General features: G+C 40.1%; 4 protein-coding genes across 5 annotated transcripts; all 4 read left to right on the forward strand.

Moving 5' to 3' along the window:
- The first annotated feature begins 808 nt into the window (after positions 1-808).
- LOC121792868 (acetyl-CoA carboxylase 1-like) lies at positions 809-11,980 on the forward strand. Its single transcript, XM_042190987.1, has 32 exons — positions 809-1,069; positions 1,724-2,108; positions 2,280-2,486; positions 2,583-2,741; positions 2,858-2,950; positions 3,035-3,130; positions 3,218-3,391; positions 3,591-3,684; positions 3,776-3,963; positions 4,045-4,095; positions 4,180-4,219; positions 4,344-4,468; positions 4,560-4,676; positions 4,768-4,842; positions 4,924-4,980; positions 5,077-5,181; positions 5,320-5,406; positions 5,488-5,679; positions 5,754-5,942; positions 6,159-6,269; positions 6,356-6,442; positions 6,539-6,715; positions 6,795-6,872; positions 6,968-7,090; positions 7,248-7,517; positions 7,602-7,927; positions 8,037-8,274; positions 8,361-8,704; positions 8,785-8,998; positions 9,085-9,261; positions 9,347-11,494; positions 11,578-11,980. The coding sequence occupies exons 2-32, from the start codon at positions 1,734-1,736 to the stop codon at positions 11,632-11,634; spliced, it is 6,774 nt and encodes a 2,257-aa protein (XP_042046921.1). The 5' UTR covers positions 809-1,069; positions 1,724-1,733; the 3' UTR covers positions 11,635-11,980.
- A 934-nt stretch (positions 11,981-12,914) lies between these two features.
- Positions 12,915-15,247, forward strand: LOC121766763. 2 transcript variants are annotated; one of them, XR_006043035.1, is made up of 6 exons: positions 12,915-13,075; positions 13,419-13,594; positions 13,719-13,769; positions 14,168-14,219; positions 14,495-14,707; positions 14,793-14,930. XR_006043035.1 is itself a non-coding variant. In XM_042163017.1 (5 exons), exons 2-5 carry the CDS (start codon positions 13,469-13,471, stop codon positions 14,927-14,929), a joined length of 366 nt encoding a protein of 121 aa, XP_042018951.1. In that variant the 5' UTR covers positions 12,915-13,075; positions 13,419-13,468; the 3' UTR covers positions 14,930-15,247. The 2 variants fall into 2 exon arrangements, 1 of the variants encoding a protein (XP_042018951.1); XM_042163017.1 differs by lacking the exon at positions 14,495-14,707 and having other exon boundaries at positions 14,793-15,247.
- A 1,351-nt stretch (positions 15,248-16,598) lies between these two features.
- Positions 16,599-17,565, forward strand: LOC121779977. Its single transcript, XM_042177480.1, has 2 exons — positions 16,599-17,282; positions 17,389-17,565. Exons 1-2 carry the CDS (start codon positions 16,599-16,601, stop codon positions 17,563-17,565), a joined length of 861 nt encoding a protein of 286 aa, XP_042033414.1.
- A 693-nt stretch (positions 17,566-18,258) lies between these two features.
- LOC121766773 lies at positions 18,259-21,473 on the forward strand. The gene is made up of 6 exons (XM_042163025.1): positions 18,259-18,473; positions 18,855-18,987; positions 19,105-19,208; positions 19,818-19,989; positions 20,074-20,214; positions 20,296-21,473. The coding sequence occupies exons 1-6, from the start codon at positions 18,424-18,426 to the stop codon at positions 21,307-21,309; spliced, it is 1,614 nt and encodes a 537-aa protein (XP_042018959.1). The 5' UTR covers positions 18,259-18,423; the 3' UTR covers positions 21,310-21,473.
- The last annotated feature ends 777 nt before the right edge of the window (positions 21,474-22,250 follow it).

A 22,250-nucleotide genomic window follows, 5' to 3' on the forward strand; every position in this document is an offset into this window, starting at 1 on the left:
GATAATGAATTTGCTTCCGTCCATTTTATTTAGGTAATATTTTACTATTTGCTTTTTATTTGTCTTGTATAAATATAGTGAAAACTACCTCAAAATAATCATCTAATTTTGACAAGATCACTCGTTTAACATTGGTAATGATGTGTAGGAACATTGGACATACATTTCTTATTGGTATAATTCACACTTTTTTCATCCAACTTATTGTTGCTTATTAAGTGCAAATAATAGCGCTCACTATTAAAGCTTATAATAACATCATCAAAAGTGAAATAAGTGTTCATGATTTCCATAATTGTCACTAAAATCAGGGGAAATTGCACACTAGGTCCACTCATAGGCAAAACTGAACACAATAAAACAATTCATATTAAAAGATAATAGTGACATAGTCCCTTCAATACTTAACTAGAAAAATAAACGTGTACAGTTTTTTAGAAATAGAAAGAAATCGAATGAGTAGGTTCATGCTAATCTTTCCGATTTGTGTAAAATCCATTCCTTCTAAAATAATTAATAATAGTAACTATGAATACAAGAAATAAATTTTTTTAATGGAATCTAATTTCACTTTATTTTATTTTATTTTATTTTATTTTATTTTATTTTATTTTATTTTATTTTATTTTATTTTATTAGTGAGTCAAACTAGTATATGTTAATATTTGATGAAAATTATGAATGAAATTTGCTACAACGAAAAATCGGTGGTTACCACGTGCGAGATGCCCCTCATAATGATGGTATTTATTATTTGGTCCCCAACCATCCCCAACCAAACCCCAAACTGCAAAACCAAAATTATAAAATTAAATTCAATTAAAATAATTATTGTGTGCCACCCCCTCTCATCTACTACGCTTCTGCAACTAATTTTTTCTTTTAAAATTCACTCTGCATATAGATTTGCATGTTCTAACTCTGCTGAATTTAGTCTCCCACTTTTCTCTTAAATCCCCTTTGTTGCGGAATAAATTTTTCTTCAAATTTATATGGCACAAGAGAACCACTTCTGCTAATAAAAAGATTGTATTTTGCTTCATTTCCCCTTCTGGGCTTGTTTGTTTAGGTACTGCTTCTCTCCAATTGGTGTTGCTCTTGTTTGGTGGAAAAGGGGTTTGTTTGTTGTTTCTTTCGGTGCTGGAATTTGAGCTGAAGATTGAGTTATTGTTTATTTGATTTTGGCGGAAAATTCAACTTAAAACGGCGGTGAGAAGCTGAGAGAGTGTGTGGTGATGAATCCGCTGAGTTGATTGAGTTGAATTTGGAGGGGGGTGATTTGTTTTTGATGTGTTTCTTTGGTGGATCATTGACTATGATCCTGTATTTATGTGTGTGTTTGTGTGTGTGTTTATAGGTTTGGGGTTAAATTTAAGGTTTCAATTTTAGCTTTGAGTCAATTTGGGAATTGAATCACTTAAATTTTATTTTTTTGGTTTATGAGCTAATTGGTGGTTTTTCATACAATGTCAAGTTTTAGCTGTTTTGCTTTTTAGGATGTATCTTTGATTTGGTTGGTTTGATAATTTTGATTTTTGTTTGAATTTCTTGAAAGAAGGGTTTCGAAATGATGAGAATTTTGCATCTGTAGGGCCCACTGAGTGATTTGATGATTTCCTTTTGTTGTAGTGAATTAGTTACTTGTGTTTTTACACTATGTGAGATGAATGTGTGAAAGAATGATACAAGATCTTTTGAATTGTAACTCGTTTGTTATTTTCAGAGGCCACAAGATGTCAGAAGCGCAGAGGCGGCCAATCGGGGTCAGTGTCAGGCCGACTAACGGGTATGTAAATGGAGCCATTCCATTGAGGTCTCCCACCGTGATACCTGAGGTGGACGAGTTCTGTCAAGCCCTCGGAGGAAGGAGGGCGATTCATAGTATCTTGATTGCCAACAATGGGATGGCGGCTGTGAAGTTTATAAGTAGTATTAGGACGTGGGCGTATGAGACGTTTGGCACTGACAAGGCGATCTTGCTGGTGGCAATGGCTACTCCCGAGGACATGAGGATCAATGCGGAGCATATTAAGATAGCCGATCAGTTTGTAGAAGTTCCCGGTGGAACTAACAATAACAACTATGCTAACGTACAGCTCATAGTCGAGGTTTGTGAGTTTACACATTACTGCATTTTGTGTGACGGGAAAGTGTGGGGCATGGTGGATATCATTAGTAATGTCGAGGGAACTGGTTCGGAAGAATGGCAAGGAAAAACAGAGATGAATGTAGCACATTGAGCGGAAAAATGACGAAAGCTACACTTTTGTTTTTTGCAGATGGCAGAGATGACACACGTTGATGCTGTGTGGCCTGGTTGGGGTCATGCATCCGAGAATCCAGAGCTTCCCGATGCTTTGTGTGCAAAAGGCATCATATTTCTTGGGCCACCAGCTGCATCCATGGCTGCATTGGGAGATAAAATAGGATCATCTTTGATTGCACAAGCTGCAACTGTGCCGACTCTTCCATGGAGTGGCTCTAATGTATAGTGCACTCTATCATGAAGCTCTTGCTCTTCTTTAAGTTTTCTCTCTCATATATATACAAATATATATTTATATGTAAGTGTTCCATTTTAGGTAAAAATTCCTCAAGAGAGCTGCATCACGATTCCAGATGAGATTTATCAAGAAGCATGTGTTCATTCAACCGAAGAAGCCATTGCTAGCTGTCAGGTTGTGGGTTACCCCGCAATGATCAAGGCATCTTGGGGTGGAGGCGGCAAAGGCATAAGAAAGGTTTAATTTTCGACTATATTTTTGTAATAGAACTAAGCCCTTCATTTCAAGTAAGCGGGCAACTAGATCGTGATTAAGTTTCTGCTGTTGGTTTGACTACTTATGTGACTATTCAGGTCCACAACGATGACGAGGTCAAGGCTTTGTTCAAGCAAGTCCAGGGAGAAGTTCCCGGCTCCCCCATATTTATAATGAAAGTTGCCTCACAGGTTAGAGAATTCACATTTTTTTATGTTTTTGGGGAGACAAACCACTGAGTCTCTATTCTTATACCAGCCTGTTTTGTTGCTTAGAGCCGACATCTCGAAGTTCAACTGCTCTGTGATCAACATGGAAATGTCGTAGCTTTGCATAGCCGGGATTGCAGTGTCCAAAGACGACACCAGAAAGTCGGTTTGCTTCCATTTTGTGGTTCATCCCTCGCCCTTCATTGAGCTGACTCGTTGTTTACTTCTTTGTCTGGTGATGTTAAATAGATCATTGAAGAGGGCCCAATCACTGTGGCTCCCATCGAAACAGTAAAGAAACTCGAGCAGGCTGCTAGAAGGTTGGCCAAAAGTGTAAATTATGTTGGTGCCGCAACTGTGGAGTACCTGTACAGTATGGAAACAGGGGAATATTACTTTTTGGAGCTAAACCCGCGGCTACAGGTTTTTATTTCTCAACTTCAACATCGACAATGATGAATCTGATGCTTATTGTTTTGTATTAATGTTTAAGAACATCAGATTTGTAGAGTTGTGCGGATTCTAAGGCTAGATTTTTTTATTCTAAATAAAAAAACTATGCTTCGACAATTTGGGAACCATTTTTTGTTACTTGAGACTCAGCTCTGATCTACAAACGTAGGTGGAGCACCCCGTCACAGAGTGGATAGCTGAGATAAATCTTCCCGCTGCACAAGTCGTGGTTGGGATGGGTATCCCTCTCTGGCAAATTCCAGGTTTGGGTCGGAACTGTATTATCCCATTCACAACTTTTGTTGCATATCATATTTGTTGATTAGCTTTTATCCTCATTCTGGCTAATATCAGAGATACGGAGATTCTATGGGATGGAACATGGCGGAGGATATGATTCTTGGAGGAAAACGTCTGGCTCTGCCACTCCGTTTGATTTTGACAAGGCTGAGTCGATGAGACCTAAAGGTCACTGTGTGGCGGTTCGTGTGACCAGTGAAGATCCTGATGATGGTTTCAAGCCAACGAGCGGAAGAGTACAGGTGAGAAATCACCCACCGATAAGTTTCTATTTATGAATTGCCTTGTGAAGATCATTCTTTGACACAAGTAACTCTTAACAGGAGTTGAGCTTCAAAAGTAAGCCGAATGTGTGGGCATACTTTTCTGTCAAGGTACGAATAATATATATCTTTTGCTATAATAAGTTCTGTTCTCAAGTAAAATTCTGCGTCTAATTAATTTGTTAATGATCGCAGTCTGGAGGCGGCATTCATGAATTTTCAGATTCCCAATTTGGTAAGTTTTGTAGCATAGTTCTTACGGTCCGAGGCACCTCTTTAAGGTCACATATATACTCATCAATTTCGAAGAAGAAATCATGTTTGTTTTGAGTAAGATTCATTATTTTCTCTCATCTTAGGACATGTATTTGCTTTTGGAGAGTCTCGAGCTTTGGCCATCTCGAATATGGTTCTTGGGCTTAAAGAAATTCAGATTAGAGGAGAAATTCGTACAAACGTGGATTACTCTATTGATCTCTTAAATGTAAGAATCTTAAATATCAAATCTCAATTGAGTCCCTTATTAACGTAGTTTCTCCTTATAGAGGTGAAGATTCTTACATTAACCTCCGCAGGCCGTAGATTACAAGGAAAACAAAATCCATACAGGGTGGCTTGATAGCAGAATCGCAATGAGGGTCAGAGCAGAACGACCCCCTTGGTATCTTTCAGTCGTTGGTGGAGCTCTTTACGTAAGTTTATATACACTCATGTCGTAAAATCATGTAATTGTAAATTTGTAATATTTCCTTATTAAAACTTTAACCTTTGTTTGGAAACCAGAAAGCTTCTACCAGTAGTGCAGCCACAGTTTCGGAATACGTTGGTTATCTTGAAAAAGGACAGATTCCTCCCAAGGTACTTCACCGGTGCATGTAATTTAGGATCTAGTTCTTATTTTTTAACATTGTACACATTGACATGGGTACCCTCTTGCAGCATATTTCGCTGGTCAATTCTCAAGTTTCACTGAATATTGAAGGAAGCAAATATACAGTAAGTTTAAAACATGTAGAATTGTGAGACTGGATTTGTCGTATCGCCTGACATTGCTTTGATTTTGAATTATTTTGTTTATTTTGTTCTATTTAGATTAATATGGTTAGAGGAGGACCTGGAAGCTATAGACTAATGATGAACAGCTCCGAGATCGAAGCTGAAATACATACACTACGAGATGGAGGTCTATTAATGCAGGCAAGCAGCAAATTCTCTACTTTGAGAATTGTGTATGATTGATTGCTTTTGTTATTACTTATTAGAAGAGTTTATTTGTAGTTATGCTTCTTGAATATATCTCTACTTTGAGATTGTAACCTAATGTGATTGTTGCAGCTTGATGGAAACAGTCACGTGATATATGCTGAAGAGGAGGCAGCAGGGACCCGTCTTCTCATCGATGGAAGGACTTGTTTGCTTCAGGTGTGACATTTTACCACCTATCATTGATTAGTTAAATCAAGTTGTGTCGATAGAGATTTAACCAATTGGCTGCTAATCCAGAACGATCACGACCCGTCCAAGTTGATTGCGGAGACACCGTGCAAGCTACTCCGGTATCTCGTCACAGATGGCAGCCACGTCGATGCCGACACACCTTATGCGGAAGTCGAGGTCATGAAGATGTGCATGCCCCTTCTCTCGCCTGCTTCCGGAAAGATCCAATTCAAGATGTCCGAAGGCCAAGCGATGCAGGTAAGCTAGTTTTGAGAGCCTCATTCTGCGTTCTGCTATGTTGTCTCTCGAGAACTAAGGCTGATTGTTTCCAGGCTGGGGAGCTTATAGCAAGACTCGACTTGGATGACCCTTCGGCTGTGAGGAAAGCAGAACCCTTCGATGGTAGCTTTCCTGTTCTCGGACCTCCAACAGCCATATCCGGTAAAGTTCACCAAAGGTGTGCTGCAAGCTTGAATGCAGCTCGGATGGTTCTTGCTGGATACGAGCATAAGATTGACGAAGTAAGGGTTCTTCCTAATTGAATTCTAATTGTGATTAATAAACCCTAATTATGGAATAATGAGTCCTAATTGGGGATTGGTGAACCCTAATTGAGGTGAATGTACCGTATAGATCAGATATACACAAGTTTTAACAATTCTTGAGGTTACATACACAATGTGCCTGTAGTCTATATTGCATGTGCTTGTATACTACGTTTTGATTTTCCATTACAGGTAGTTCAGAATTTGCTTAGTTGCTTGGACAATCCCGAGCTCCCGTTCTTGCAGTGGCAAGAATGCTTTGCTGTCCTAGCAAACAGACTAGCTAAAGAGCTTAGATACGAGGTTTATAGCAGTAGCTCATTTCAAATTATTACTGGTTTTATGCTACGTCGACAAACGGGTTTACTTTTTTCTTTGCAAACTCGCAGTTGGAAACGAGCTATAGGGAGTTTGAGGGAATTGCCAATATGCAAAATGCTGATTTCCCTGCAAAAGTCTTACGTGGGATTCTCGAGGTTAGTTATTGATCACTTCGTCCTATTCATTCAAAGTTGAAGCGTAGCAAGTTTTTCACTAAGCTTGTCAACGTGCTGTCTCCTATAACTCTTCAGGCGCATTTGAGCTACTGTCCCAAGAAAGAGAAAGTAGCCCAAGAACGGTTGGTCGAGCCTCTGATGAGTCTCGTCAAATCTTACGAGCGAGGCCGAGAAGGCCATGCCCGCATCATAGTCCAGGGCCTTTTCGAAAACTATTTATCTGTTGAAGAATTATTCAATGATAATATTCAGGTAAACTATTTATTCGAAAAAGCCATGTAAGGTTTTGCCTTCGCCTGGAATTCGTGTTGAGCTATCATATGCTTTTCAGGCTGATGTGATCGAACGTTTAAGACTCCAATACAAGAAAGATCTCCTCAAAATCGTCGACATTGTACTTTCTCATCAGGTATATTTCCGATTTAATCACGTGCCCGTTGACTTGTCTTATAATTGATCATTCTATCGAGAAAGCTTATTTGACAAATTGTACTAATATTCTAGGGCATCAGGAGCAAAAATAAGTTGATACTACGTCTTATGGAACAACTTGTGTACCCAAACCCCGCTGCATATCGTGATCAACTAATCCGCTTCTCGTCACTCAACCATACAAACTACTCCGAGGTTTGCAATTCCTTTTATTTTCTTCTACATATGTTTCTATAGGATTTTTGTGTTTAATGATGCGTCATTAAGAAGTTTCGACAAATTTTTTAAAATTTTGAAGTCGTCTCATTTCACTTGGTTCCTTTAATCTGACCCGCACTCTATATTCATACAGTTAGCACTGAAGGCTAGTCAACTGCTCGAGCAGACTAAACTTAGTGAGCTTCGTTCAAATATTGCGAGAAGTCTCTCGGAGTTAGAAATGTTCACGGAAGAAGGAGAGAACATGGATACTCCGAAGAGGAAAAGTGCAATAAACGAACGGATGGAAGCTCTTGTCAATGCCCCTTTGGCTGTTGAAGATGCTCTTGTCGGTCTTTTCGATCACAGTGATCATACGCTTCAACGCAGGGTCGTCGAGACTTATGTTCGCAGATTGTATCAGGTACTAACTAACTCTTCACGGACTCGAATGCCATCACCGGCCCACTTGTGGACTTTTCTAACTGACGTCGATACTTATTTTCAGCCATATCTCGTAAAGGGAAGTGTGAGGATGCAGTGGCACAGAGCCGGACTTATTGCATCATGGCAGTTCTTGGACGAGCATGTAGAGCGGAAGAATGTATATGAAGACGAGAATTTGGATGAGCCATCGAACATTAGGAAGTGGGGAGCGATGGTTGTAATCAAATCTCTTCATCTCTTGCCCATGATTATAACAGCAGCACTGAGGGAAGCAACACATAATTCAGAAGCTGAAAGTGCCAGCGACTCGATTCACTCGGGCAATGGTAATATGATGCACATTGCGTTGGCTGGCATCAGCAAGCCAATGAGTCTACTTCAAGATAGGTAAAATATGCAAAATAATCACTGTACTTGTTCTTAGCTCAATTATTTGAAAATCAGTCGGTGGTTTTCTTCCTTGTCTGTTTGCTTCATCATTTATGCCTCTCGACAGTGGTGATGAGGATCAGGCTCAGGAGAGAGTCAACAAGTTGGCGAAAATTCTGAAGGAGAAAGAAGTAAGCTCGAGCCTGAGAAAAGCCGGGGTTGGCGTTGTCAGCTGTATTATACAGAGAGACGAAGGCAGGGGACCAATTAGGCACTCATTCCATTGGTCCGACGAAAAACTCTACTACGAGGAGGAGCCTCTATTGCGCCACTTGGAGCCACCTCTATCCATTTACCTCGAGCTGGTCTGTCTTATCGTATATACTTCTTTTTCTGCATCTTCACTTGTTCTAAATTGAACCTATATTGATATTTTTCCCACTACGAACAGGATAAACTGAAAGATTACGAAAACATAAGGTACACTCCTTCTCGGGATCGTCAGTGGCACCTCTATACTGTTACAGACAAGCCGCGTCCAATCCAAAGAATGTTCCTGCGAACATTCGTGAGGCAGCCCATATCGAACGAAGGTCTGACGGTACTGGATCAGGTCACGACTCAGTCTCTGTGGACTCTATCCTTCACGTCGAGGAGCATTTTAAGATCCATAATATCTGCAATGGAGGAGCTCGAACTCAACTCCCATAACTCCGCTCTCAAACCCGACCACGCACATATGTACCTCTATATTTTGCGAGAGCAACAGATTGGCGATCTTTTACCTTACCAGAAGTAAGACAAAATGCCTGTTTTTTGTGAGAATGTGCTCGTTAGCTTGAGGTTTGACCTTGTTTTTAAAATCTATTTTGCAGAAGGGCTGACATAGCCGCGGGCAAAGAAGAAGCTGCTGTTGAGAAAATCCTGGATGAGCTAGCGAAGGAAATTAATGTGTCGGTTGGCGTCAAAATGCATCGTTTAGGTGTGTGTGAGTGGGAAGTGAAGCTTTGGATATCGTCAAATGGAGAAGCGAACGGAGCTTGGAGAGTTGTGGTCACGAATGTGACTGGTCACACCTGCATTGTCAATGTAAGTCGGTGCTACACTATTTATTTGAATTAGACTTCTCATTGCCGAAGTTGTACAAATTTAATGAGTTGTGTTTCAACTATCAGACCTACAGAGAAGTAGAGGATTCCACCACGGACAGAGTAGTCTACACTTCGATCTCAGGAAAAGGTCCACTGCACGGGCTGCCTGTGAATGCACCGTACAAACCGTTGGGAGTTCTCGACCAGAAACGTCTCCTAGCCCGGAAGAGTAACACGACTTATTGCTATGATTTCCCACTGGTACAGTTTTTAGTTTTTACCTTTTTGTGCTTCACATATTCAGGACCGATGCTTGCACATGTCTCAACAATTTCTCTTTTCGCAGGCGTTTGAGGCGGCTTTGAACAAATCATGGTCCGAGCATCCGAGTATTAGCAAGCCTATCGATAAACCATTAATTAAGGTGACGGAGTTGACGTTCTCTGATAAGCAGGGTACTTGGGGTACTCCTCTCATTCCGGAAGAGCGGCTGCCTGGGCTTAACGAGGTTGGGATGGTAGCTTGGCGCATGGAAATGTCGACGCCCGAGTTTCCTTCTGGAAGGAAAATTTTCATTGTATCGAATGATGTTACCTTTAAAAATGGTTCATTTGGTCCAAGAGAAGATGCTTTTTTCAAGGCAGTGACTGACGTTGCGTGTGCTCAGAGACTGCCTCTTATTTATCTCGCAGCCAATACAGGGGCCCGTATCGGTGTAGCTGAGGAAGTAAAGTCTTGCTTTAAAGTTGGTTGGTCTGATGAAACCAACCCCGAGCGTGGTTTCCAATATGTTTATCTGACCCCTGAGGATTATGCTCGTATCAAAACATCTGTGATAGCGCACGAGGTGAAGCTTCCGAGTGGAGAAATTCGATGGGTGATTGATACGATTGTAGGGAAGGAGGATGGTCTAGGAGTCGAGAATTTGACGGGAAGTGGTGCAATCGCGAGTGTGTATTCGAAGGCCTATCATGAAACATTTACGGTGACGTATGTGACAGGAAGAACTGTTGGCATCGGTGCTTATCTTGCCCGTCTTGGCATGCGTTGCATACAAAGACTCGATCAGCCGATCATCCTGACCGGTTTCTCTGCGCTAAACAAGCTTCTCGGTCGGGAGGTGTATAGCTCCAACATGCAACTTGGCGGACCTAAAATCATGGCGACGAACGGAGTTGTTCATCTCACAGTCTCAGACGATCTCGAGGGCGTTTCAGCGATTTTAAAGTGGTTAAGCTTCATCCCACCATATTCCGGTGGTCCGCTTCCAATTTTGAGCCCGTCAGATCCCCCCGAGAGGCTAGTCGAATATCTACCAGAGACGTCATGTGATCCCCGTGCTGCTATTTGTGGTGCCGTGGATGGTGCCGGGAAATGGCAGGGAGGTATGTTTGATCGGGATAGCTTCATCGAGACATTGGAAGGCTGGGCGAGGACGGTTGTGACAGGACGTGCGAAGCTCGGAGGAATACCAGTAGGGATCGTCGCTGTCGAGACTCAAACGATGATGCAAGTCATCCCTGCTGACCCGGGGCAGCTCGATTCTCACGAGAGGGTCGTTCCGCAAGCCGGGCAGGTATGGTTTCCCGATTCCGCGACGAAGACTGCTCAAGCGTTGATGGATTTCAATAAGGAAGAGCTGCCGCTCTTCATTCTTGCCAACTGGAGAGGCTTTTCCGGCGGTCAACGGGATCTCTTCGAAGGTATTTTACAAGCAGGCTCCACGATAGTGGAGAACCTTAGAACGTTCGGACAGCCCGTCTTCATCTACATACCCATGATGGGCGAGCTCCGCGGTGGAGCGTGGGTGGTCGTGGACAGTAAGATCAACCCCGACCACATCGAGATGTATGCTGAACGAACCGCTAGAGGGAACGTGCTTGAGCCAGAAGGTCTGATCGAGATCAAGTTTAGAACGAGGGAACTGCTCGAGTGCATGGGCCGGCTCGACCCAGAGCTCATCAATCTCAAGTCTCGACTCCAGGAGGTTAGAAACTCTGGCACGCCCGGAACGGAAGAGATACACAGTCAGATTAAATCCCGAGAAAAGAAGCTTCTACCGTTATACACCCAGATAGCCACAAAATTCGCAGAGCTGCACGACACTTCGCTTCGAATGGCTGCGAAAGGGGTGATCAATCAAGTCGTCGACTGGCCGAAATCACGCTCCTTCTTCTACCAGAGATTGCACAGGCGAGTAGGCGAGGATGAGCTAGTCAAGACTCTGAGAGACGCAGCTGGCCATCATCTCGAATATGGGTCTGCTAGGGACATGATCAAGGAGTGGTTCTTGAGCTCGGAGATTGCTGGAGGCAAGGAGAGTGCGTGGGAAGACGACAATGCTTTCTTCTCATGGAAGGATGACATGAGAAGCTACAACGAGAAGCTGCAGAATCTGCGCGTGCAGAAGATGCTGCAGCAGCTGTCCACGCTCGAAAACTCTACTGAGGATCTACGAGCACTGCCTCAAGCCCTCGCTGCGCTGCTAGCAAAGGTAAAAAATGCGACGAACTCAAGGTCGATATCATTGTTAACATCATAGTAACTGAGAAAAAAAATCGTGGTGGACCATTGCAGATGGATATTTCAACGAGGGACGAGCTGAGAGACGAACTCAGGAAGGCGCTTGACTGATTCAGACGTAGAGATTGCAGCCGGCCCTCGACCTCGACTTGACAGGACATTGTTTCTCTTGCAAGATTAGATGAGCTAAAGGAGGGTAAATCTTGGCATGTGATATGCTATTTATATGAGATCTTGAGAGTAAATCAAGGCTCCATTGCTTGAGCACTCTCCATTTGTAAAATGAAATTATTATTTTTTGGTTAAGTATGTCACTATAAACAAAAAGTTTCCCTCGAAAATATAGTATGAATAAGATTGTGTAGGTGAGGGTAAAAAAACAGAGATTTTATGGAAAGCTCGAGTTGTAATTGTTCCTCCTAATGCAATGGATTGTCCCTGATAGAGTGATAGTGCATTGATGGTGTCATAATTGAAATCAATCGAATTTTTAAATTTTTTATAGATTAATAACTTTAATAATATATTTTGATGTTTTAGAATACAAATAAATGTATACAAACTAAAAATAAGGATTAGTGGAATTAAATGAAAGTAGTGCTCATGATTGATTATATAAGTATATGTATCCGTCCACTATTTAAAGTCTCATTCGTCATGAATTTTAAGTAATTGTTTAACTTTATGAGTGTAATGATTTAAGTAATGGTAAGTCCCCTTACCTAAAACAAAAAAGAAACGAATGGGACTTTAAATCATAGATATCTCAAAATAGTAAAATGAGACATTATTTCATTGCCGGAGAGAGTATGGAAAATGGATTGAAGCCTAGTACTCCTTTTCAATTCCAGGTTCTATGTGGTATCTCCACAATTATCCATTCTCATTTATTTAAATTCTTCATTTGTGCCTTCTCAATTTCATATTTTATTTTATTTTTAATAATAATACATTAATAATTTAGGTCATATTAAATATAATCGCTAGTGCTCGAGTCGAGACTAAACTGTTCGTGTGTGAGATGACGACTACTACTACTAAGTTAATAAAAATTACACCATATTTTTTAAATAAATTAATTAATTAATAAGGAAAAATTCATTCCTATACATCAATTTTGTTAGAAAAGTCCATTACTACTATCTATTAAAAATTAATTAATATACTACTAAAACATGCATAGATATGTATCCAATCAATGTTTTTTTCTTGCAATATTATTTATAACAAATAAATGAAGCTAACATTTAAAAATTATTCTTTGAGTTTTGAATTCATATATAGGAATAAATATACTAAAAGCTTATAAAAATATATAATAAGAATATTAAATTTATAGGCTCGCTAATCACAATCTTATTTTAATAAGGCAAGCCCATAAATTTACCCTTTATTAAATTATGATTAAAAAAAATGCAACAATTTTCCGGTTCAGTTAACCCGGGCGGCCCGCTTTCGCTTCATAACTTCCATTCCGTTCTAAGAGTTTTCGGGCCGAACGCTTTGCCGCCATCGCCGCCGAAGCTGAGCTCCTTCCACTTCCTTCTGTAAGGTACAAATATCGTCAAATCCGTATTCTTGAATCCAAGGCAGCTTAGATCTAAGGGTTTGAATATGTAAAAGAATATGGCTCTATTAAAATTTTGAACCCAAATTTTGGCACATAACGTGTTTGATGAAATTACTCACTGAAATTGCAAACTGCAGAAATTATGTTCCCTTTAGCCCCTTCCACCTCATCTTTCCTTATAATTTAGTGTTATCATCGCCGAAACTATTATCTGAGTTCGTATTTTTTTGTTTTTTTTGTAAGAGCTTCATGAAAATTGTATTTCAGTTTTGTCTATGCTGTGAACTTTACCATGCTGGTTTTGACAATTTTGTTGTGTGATCAGAATTAAATTAATCAAAAAAGAAGTGAAAAAGCTTCTATTTTTAAGATAAAATGGGGGGATCAGCCAAGGAGCAACAACAGGAGGTAGAAGAAGATGAAGAAGAATATGTCCTGCTCGATTTGGATAGCGTAGCTCCCCACATTCGTATTCCAGAAAACGCACCATACGTGCTCACTGTAAGTTGTTTGTGTCATAGGTGGAAGGATATGACCAGACTGGCTTTGTGTTTTTGAAAGTCATAATCAGGTCCTCATCTTTTGCTACTACTTGAATTTGTGTCTATTTAAACGACTAATGCAGGGTCTGGACACGCTAAACCCGATTCTCGTGATAGATAACAATATCAAGCTGGTATGTATTGAATTTGTGTGGTCTCCTTGGCCAACAAAATGCGTATCTTTGAAGTTTGTTTCTCTATTTTGGTTGTTTTTTCTCGTGATTTTCTTTCTTAAGGTCAGTGATAAACTACGTGTCGAATGCCTTCTCTTCTTTTCAGCTACTATCAACTGTTTCTGCATGTTTCTTGGAATGGCCGTGTGATTTTTTGGACATTCTAGATTTCAAGATTAACTTTCTTAGAGTAGTTTTGCAATATGAAGGGTTTGATTTTCTTTGTTGACAGATAAAACTTATTCCATGAATTGAGGTTTTGATAGAGTTCTTTATAGTACTATATATGATTTTTACATTGTTCAGCTGATTGAGCGAATGACAGTTTTTTTGGTTATTTTTTTTAAAAAAAATCTCAGATTGGAGAATACACTGAAACAATTGGGACTGGCCTTATTTTTGGTGAAAGTGGTGAGTACTCATGACTGATTTTTAATGGTGAAAAAATGAATCTGACTATTAGATTTTCACTATATTTTAGCTGTATTTTACTTTAGAGGATGCTACTATTATAGAAGCCTTTTGCTGTTTTTTTATTTATTGGAGGTTCAAGCTGATGCAATTCTAAATAATCTATGTTCAAGAAAAATATGCCTATTAAATTTTTTTGCTGTCCTCTATTTTTCTCATAAGAAATACATCAAATTTATGAAACTACATTTTCATTTTAGACCTATGCTTTTCAGTGTTGTTCCTATCCTTTTACCCAACATGTTCTGCCTGAAAGGCTTGTGACAGACAGACAGGCTCTGAATTTCTCCAGTTTTTATTTATTTCCTTGGAATTGATACGATGTTCGCTCGAATTTCCAATTTCCCTGCAACTTTTACAACCCCACCACAGAATCCAAAGCACTCTGTGGGTGTTGTATTTGCAAATTTAGAAGGCGATGATTCTGTGTAATTCCTAAACTGATCTATTTGCTCACCACCATAAATGTTGTGTGATTCCCGATCTGATCTGTTTTTCTTTTCTCTTTTATAGACGTGGGGTGTGAACAAGAGGCTGGCCCATCAGAGGCCAAGAAAACCCAAGCTAAGCAGGTTAATCCAATGGGACACAGCTCAATAAGGTTCTTAAATTCAAATTATGCTTGGAACCTACGAGTTAAGATCTTCTGACCACAATTGTTGTCGTGACTCGTGATTGATCCCTCTCGTTCTATGTTACAAGACTTCCGATCATCCAGGGAACCTCACCTCGTCTTATACAACAAAAACATTGTCAACTTTGTTCCTATTTTTTCCTCCCAGCTATCTGCAGCTGCATGACTAGTTGTTTGTTCATGTTTATGTGTATGCTTTCAGCGCCATGTACATTCTATCTCTCCGTCCTTCGTTGTTGAAGCCTAATCACTTTAATTAGGAGTAATATATGTATTGAAAAGTATACTTTTATACCTAAGTTTTGGTTGATTTAAATATTTACAATTCTGATAAGCTGTTACCTCGTTGTTAATATATAACTGCTCAACTTTTGCAAGCCACTTTTCAACTCACCTTGATATTATGCTTTCTCTGGATGTTTATATGTCTAAAGTTAAAAGGGGTTTCTAACTATAAAATATGATTAAAATTTTGGGTATGAATGTGCCATCGTATGATTAGAAAACTACTTCCGACTTTGAGTGTTCAATGCAGTATTTTTTATTACTTCCATCCACAATCGGTAGTCCTATTTTTTCGTTCTTTACTACACTTTAACCATTTCTCTCTCGATCAGTCTTATACTTGACTAATTTTATCAAGACTATTGATGGTGGACAATAAAAGTATAATATTAGAGGTAAATTGCAAAAAATCGAGAAAAATAGGAAAACCAAACAAAGCGAGAGAAATGATATAGGTTCAACCTGTTGATGATAAAATGCAACTTTAGACTTTAGGTTAAAATCCACAACTTAGTAGTACTAATATATTTCTCCTTCAAGTCTTCGGCCTATAAATTCGAGTTAACATTCCCACATTCAAATTTTTTTTATATATTTTACTTTTTTTACTTTAATCTTATTCTTGTAATAACTAATAATATTGAAATAAAATACTATAATTAGAGTAACTAATTCTCCTTGAAATAAAATACTATAATTAGAGTAACTAATTCTCCCTCTATCCAATAAGAATATTCACTCTTTCTTTTTTAGTCCGTCCCATAAGAATATGTACTTTCTAAGTTTGAAAATTTTTTTCTCTCTATTGAGATGTGACTCGTTTTCCACTAAGGGCATTAGCAATGGTGGCCGATCGCCACAACCGATCGATCGGCCACCACATCACTGCCGATCGGCCTCCATTGCGGAGGGAGGGATCGACCTTCTCCAACGCCTTCGCCCTTCCGCCGATGAATGGTCTCAGCCGATGCCCCTATTGGCTCCGCATCGGCCCGCGATAAGCCTCCATTGCGGAGGCTCGGGCCGATGGCGGAGCCAATTTTCATCTTTTTTTAATTTATTTTTTAATTTTCTTCTCCTATATAAATACCTCAATCTCCTCTCATCATTTCACACACCCACATCCTTCTTTATTTCACATTTTTTCTCACTAGAAATGTTTAATTTCACCCATAATTCGGATTCCGATTCCGACGTCGGCGAAAGCAACCCAATCATTGTCCAGATGTGGGAGCACGTATCGGAGATTGCTGAACAATAGCTGCGGGAACAGGTACAGGTGGCAATCCCTAGGCCAATCCGGCGTCGTCGGACGATTCACCGTAACCACGCCGAAGCTCACGATTGGCTGCTCGCGGATTACTTTGCCGAGAAGCCACGCTATCCGGCGGCGTTTTAGAATGCAGAAGGAGCTTTTCTTGGGTATTGTAAATACGCTTTCGGCGCGTTATGAGTACTTTCAGCTCCGCACCGACGCCGCCTGTAGGATCAGTCTGTCGCCGCTGCAGAAATGCATGATTGTCGTACGACAGTTGGCTTACGGAGGAACTGCCGATATGTTCGACGAATATCTTCAAGTCGGCGAGTCGATTGGACGTGAGCGTCTAAAGAATTTCTGTCAGGGAGTGAGAGAGACCTTCAGAGACACCTATATGCAGAAGCCGACTGTAGCTGATTGCCAGTTCTTGTTGGATTTGCACGGGAGAACGCACAACTTCCCAGGAATGTTGGGCAGCATAGATTGTATGCACTGGGAGTGGACAAACTGCCCAACGGCATGGAGAGGCCAGTATACAACCGGGTTCAAAGGTACGCACCCCACCATCATACTCGAAGCCATTGCCAATCAACGTCTCTGGATTTGGCATTCTTACTTCGGTGTTGTCGGGTCGAATAACGACCTCAACGTCGTGCAGTCCTCGCCACTCTTCAATCAGCAGTGCAAGGGTTACTACTTGGCTGATGGCATCTACCCGTCGTGGCCCGTTGTTTTGAACACGATCAGATGCCCAACTTCACGGAAGATGGCTTATTTTACCGAAAAGCAAGAGGCCGCTCGAAAGGATGTGGAGCGGGCTTTTGGTGTGCTCCAATCGCTTTGGTCATTAGTTAAAGGCCAGTCGCGTCTATTTTATCTTGGGGATCTCGGTGATATCATGTATGCATGCATCATCATGCATAACATGATAGTCGAAAATGAAGGTGAAGGAATCGCAGACGTCGTCAATGAAAACATTGCTGGACCAAGCCACGGTGTTGCAAGCTAGTTTCATCGTCAGGGTCTACCATACAACGATGATGAACGTCTTCAGGCATTTGTTGACATGCGCCAAGCCAAAGCCCATCATGCACTCCAACGTGATATGATTGAAGAACGTTGGTCACGGAGGGGCTGATGTTTTATTTAAATTTGTTTCTCGTTGTATTCTGTTTTTCAATATTGTAATATATCGAAGAATGAATTTATTATGTAATTTTATTTATATTATTTAGACATTTATGCTTTGTTTAGTTTTTAAAATGAAATATGTTTTTTGTCGTATATTTTACGTTGTCTTTAATTATTATTACATCAACAAAAATTAAAAGAGTGAAATAAAATAGTGATGATGTGGAAATGAGATAGGCTCTGGGATGAGCTCTCATTACATGGAGATAGGCTCTGGGATGAGCCTGCTGACGTGGCAAGAAAAAATGAAGATAGACTATGAGATGAGCTCTTATTGCTAATGCCCTATTAATACTTTAAATATTTTTTCTCTCTACCTCTTTTACTTTATCAGTTTTGTATTAAAACTTGTGACGAATCTAAAATACTTATTCTTTTGGAACGGAGGAAGTAGTTGTTGCTAAATTCCTCTTTTAAGTCTATAACCTAAAGATTGGAAGTTGGTACTACGTTTTCCCACCTATCAATAGATCAGGGGTTTAGACATGTTTTCCAGCTCACAAATTATGTGTGATATATCAATAAAATAACAGTCGATAGTTATAAATGTAATTTGATTTAATTTGGAAAATATATGTAAATTATGTTATCTACATGACAAAATTATAATCCAATTAATTAATTCTGAAAATATCCTTGGATGGTAAGCAAACGACTTCTCAGGTTATGGTGGTGGAGCAGTTGCACATTTCATTGGCATATATAGCCATCGACTCTTCAGCCTCATCAAATCCCGCAAAATTACCGTTTCCAGCTGAGAATCTAGCTCCGCCTCCATGTCGATGACGGATTCCTTCTTCAAACAGCGATTCAACGCCGCCAAATGGTGATCCCCAACTCTCTTTTATCTCCAACTGTTTTGATTTTTTTTAAATTGCAAGTTTCTAATATCTTGTGAATTATGCTTTCATTTATTACTGCTTCGCAAATTTTTGATAACCTGATCTCGATCGTATTCTGATGATGTAGTTGAATTGATTTAAATTAATTCGGAAATTTCTGTTTTTGGAGGTTTTACTGTGTAGTGATTTTAGTGGATTATTGCTGATTTTGATTTTGATTTTACTCCGAGCACATGATTTATGCTAATCCTTGTGGATGCAATGGTTAAATCGTGTTTAGCTGGTAATATCGCTTAGTGGTTTAGGGAATGAAGGATTAATGGGTTATAGTGGTAATGATTGTAGCTGTTGTGGTATTTTTACAGTAAAACTTTGCTGAAACTCACGATTCCTCGGATTAAGTTACTGAGGAATCGGAGAGAGGCTCAGCTGAAGCAGATGAGGAAGGAAATTGCCAAGCTGCTTGAAACCGGTCAAGAGGCCACTGCTCGAATTCGGGTATGGATGTGGTTCGTTTCTCTCAATCGGGTGTTTTATTGTGACTGTGTGGATGTTTGGTTGTTTTATTTTCATCTATATAAGGCAAGAATGGCCTTATAAGTTTTTGGAGTTCAGGTAGAGCATATCATAAGAGAAGAGAAGATGATGGCTGCACAAGAAATAGTTGAGCTCTTTTGTGAGCTCATTGCTGTTCGTCTTCCAATAATTGAAGCACAAAGGTACTCGTTCTCTCTCCGGCTCATCTATGATGGCCTTTATCAGTCATTATCTATGATAGTAATCGTTCTCGATATTATGCTGCCTAGCAATATAAATCAATGAGGTTTATTGGTTAAGTATTACTACATGAATCTATAAAAAGAATGCTTGGACCCTTGTGAAAGCACTCAATGGTTCTTTTTTTTTTTAGTTGCACCTCTATTCTACATAAGAGCTCTTGATTGTTTTGATGTGTTTGTTTGTTTTTCTTTTCCGTTCTCCGGATGTAACAACAATGACTTGGTTCTCATTCCCATCTTGCAAGTGTATGTAAACATGTTCACTTTCAATTAAAGGGTGATTTTATGGAGGGAAGATTTGATGACATAATTAGTTATAGTCTGTTATTCCTGTCTCTCTTGAAATCCTATGGGCTGGCAAGGAAGAAGGTTGTCGTAGTCAGAGGGACACTGTATTAAGTTTCTTGGAAATTTCAGAAAGTATTCTTGATTTTCTGAGAGTCTTGGTTCTCCAAGAGATTAGATCATTTCTCCTAAAAAAGTTTATATGTTCGTTTCGGGACTGAGATTTCTTCTTATAACAATCATGTTCTTGTTGGATATGTGTAGGGAATGCCCTCTAGACTTGAAGGAGGCGATTTCTAGTGTATGCTTTGCAGCACCTAGGTGTGCAGATCTGCCGGAGTTGCTACAGGCACAACAATTGTTTACAGGAAAATATGGCAAAGAATTCGTAATTGCTGCAACTGAGCTTATGCCCGAATGTGGTGTCAATCGCCAGGTTAGACAAATTGTGCCCGATTTTCTTTAACCATTTGAGTTCATTCCTCATTCAGTTCCTCAAAACATTATTCTTTAATTGCAGTTGGTGGAGCTTTTATCAATTCGAGCTCCTGCACCCGATGTAAAACTTAACCTTCTAAAGGAAATTGCCAAAGAGCATCAGCTCGATTGGGATCCTAGTGCTACCGAAAATGAACTGTTAAAGCCACATGAAGATTTACTGGTAAGTTTTACAGCTGCTGCTCAATTGCAGTTCTATGTCCTCTCCTCACCAATGGTTTTGTGTCGTCCCTTGTCTTGCCAGAATGGGCCATCGCAGTTCGTTAGTGCTTCAAAAGTGCCCCTTCCAAAAGAGAAGCACGATGAGACAACACACACTGCACCAGAACCTGCCACCCACGAACAATCTGACTCGGATTCAGATTTTGACATAGTAGATTTTCCAGAAGTTCCAGTGCAACCGTTGCAGGCAAATAAGGCCGCTGTCTCAACACCAGTCATGCTGCATTTCCCGGAATCTGCACTATCAGACGATGATCAAGAAGTAGCAGACAAACCAGAGTCTGGCAATGTGAGTCAGGAGGAATCAGTTGCAAAGGAAGATGCACCACTGAATATCCAAACAGGTGCTACAGAAGCTAAGCAGTTCGTGCCATTCATATCCCCTCCAACTCAATCATCAGAAACTGTTCCTGCAACCGTGAGAGAGAGCAGTTCACCTCCAGCTATAAAGATGTTCGATGATCACGTGAATTTTCAAGTTGTACTTGCTGCTGCTAGGGACGCTGCTGAATCAGCCAAGCATGCTGCAGCATCTGCACGTTCAGCTGCTGAATCTGCCGAGCATGCTGCAGTATCTGCACGTTCAGCTGCTGAATCAGCCGAGCATGCTGCAGCATCTGCACATTCACATGCTGCAGCAGCTGCACTCTCAGCTGCTGAATCAGCCGAGCATGCTGCAGCAGCTGCACGTTCAGCTGCTGACATTGCTCAGATCCAGATAAGCGAGCTTTCCAAGAGAGGGAGCAACGAGTTCTCAGCTCCTCAACATCATAACAACACCAACACCTCGAATGGTGGTGATTTTGGCTGTGCTTCAACATCCCCAAACCAAACTGATACCTGTCAAAACACCTCGAGTCAGCAGCTAACGCCTGTTTCGTCATTTAATTCCTCTCCACCATGCGACAATGCTCTTCACCTACCTCAGAGACTTCCGTCAATGGATGATGAACCATATTTTTCCTACCCAAACTTGTTCACGTCGCAAGGCCCGAACGTCAGTGCTAATTCGCAATCGCCTAGAGAGTCCAAGTGAGTAACCTTTGCTTAACTTTGATGTGTATTCATCTGGACATAGCTTCTTAAACATGCATATCTCTTATTTGGGATCGAAAGAACAAGCGTTGTTTCTACATGTTACGAAAAACTATATTGTAAATTTGAGCTTTTTTCTTTTAGTTCATGGTGTTTATGCTATAATGCTATTGTATCTCGTATTTCTTGTGGTGGTATGCATTATTATTATTACATCACTAATTGTTATCCTCACTAGGAATGTCAATTCATCTTGAACAACACACTTAATTTTAGGTCAATTTTGTTTGGTTCCCGGCTATTTTCTATTTGGATCATTCGTGCACCCACTCGGGTTTTGGCCCTGGGGGGCTCGGGAGATCATCTACTACATCTCCTACTACACATACAAACATGATAAGTGATGGTGGATCCATCATTCATGTTTGTGTGTTGTATAAAATGTCATAGGTGATCTTCATTGTGGACCTTTTGGGCTAGCCCATCGAACCAGAATATTCCAAGAATTTAAAAGTACGATGCATTCGAAAAATAACAATAAACACTTCGATAAAGGGGTGTACAGGGAAAATGATCAATACAAAACTTGATCTCAATACAAAATCCAGACCAAATCCTGACCATGAGATTTAACAATCCAATGGTCAATAATTAAACAAAAACACGGAGGGCCATTGTAAAGCAGTTTTAGGTCATATTATAAACTTTGGGTTTGAGGTCATAATAAAATCATTTCATGTCATCCTTACTATAATGATGTAAAAATAAGCTTACAATGACCTAAAAATTACTTTTGTATGCTTGGTTCTGCATTTTTGTATTAAGAATGAGTTTGCATAGATCAAAACTCGGGTGTACAGTATTTATAGTTAGGAAAATAACAATAAACACCTCGATAAAGGGGTGTACAGTATTTATAGTTAGGAGTTACTTGTTCCACAT

This window comes from Salvia splendens, chromosome 2 (assembly GCF_004379255.2).
Source record: "Salvia splendens isolate huo1 chromosome 2, SspV2, whole genome shotgun sequence".
NCBI lineage: Eukaryota > Viridiplantae > Streptophyta > Magnoliopsida > Lamiales > Lamiaceae > Salvia > Salvia splendens.

Bases quoted from the DNA above. Each gene is read 5' to 3' on its own strand.
- LOC121766763 (XM_042163017.1), top strand. From the start codon at position 13,469: ATGGGGGGATCAGCCAAGGAGCAACAACAGGAGGTAGAAGAAGATGAA. The intron at 13,595-13,718 runs GTAAGTTGTTTG...CGACTAATGCAG, and splicing joins ACGCACCATACGTGCTCACT to GGTCTGGACACGCTAAACCC. The intron at 13,770-14,167 runs GTATGTATTGAA...AAAAAATCTCAG, and splicing joins TAGATAACAATATCAAGCTG to ATTGGAGAATACACTGAAAC.
- LOC121792868 (XM_042190987.1), top strand. From the start codon at position 1,734: ATGTCAGAAGCGCAGAGGCGGCCAATCGGGGTCAGTGTCAGGCCGACT. The intron at 6,873-6,967 runs GTATATTTCCGA...CTAATATTCTAG, and splicing joins ACATTGTACTTTCTCATCAG to GGCATCAGGAGCAAAAATAA. The intron at 8,275-8,360 runs GTCTGTCTTATC...CACTACGAACAG, and splicing joins TATCCATTTACCTCGAGCTG to GATAAACTGAAAGATTACGA.
- LOC121766773 (XM_042163025.1), top strand. From the start codon at position 18,424: ATGTCGATGACGGATTCCTTCTTCAAACAGCGATTCAACGCCGCCAAA. The intron at 18,988-19,104 runs GTATGGATGTGG...TTTGGAGTTCAG, and splicing joins AGGCCACTGCTCGAATTCGG to GTAGAGCATATCATAAGAGA. The intron at 19,209-19,817 runs GTACTCGTTCTC...GGATATGTGTAG, and splicing joins CCAATAATTGAAGCACAAAG to GGAATGCCCTCTAGACTTGA.
- LOC121779977 (XM_042177480.1), top strand. From the start codon at position 16,599: ATGCAGAAGGAGCTTTTCTTGGGTATTGTAAATACGCTTTCGGCGCGT. The intron at 17,283-17,388 runs GTGCTCCAATCG...ATAACATGATAG, and splicing joins ATGTGGAGCGGGCTTTTGGT to TCGAAAATGAAGGTGAAGGA.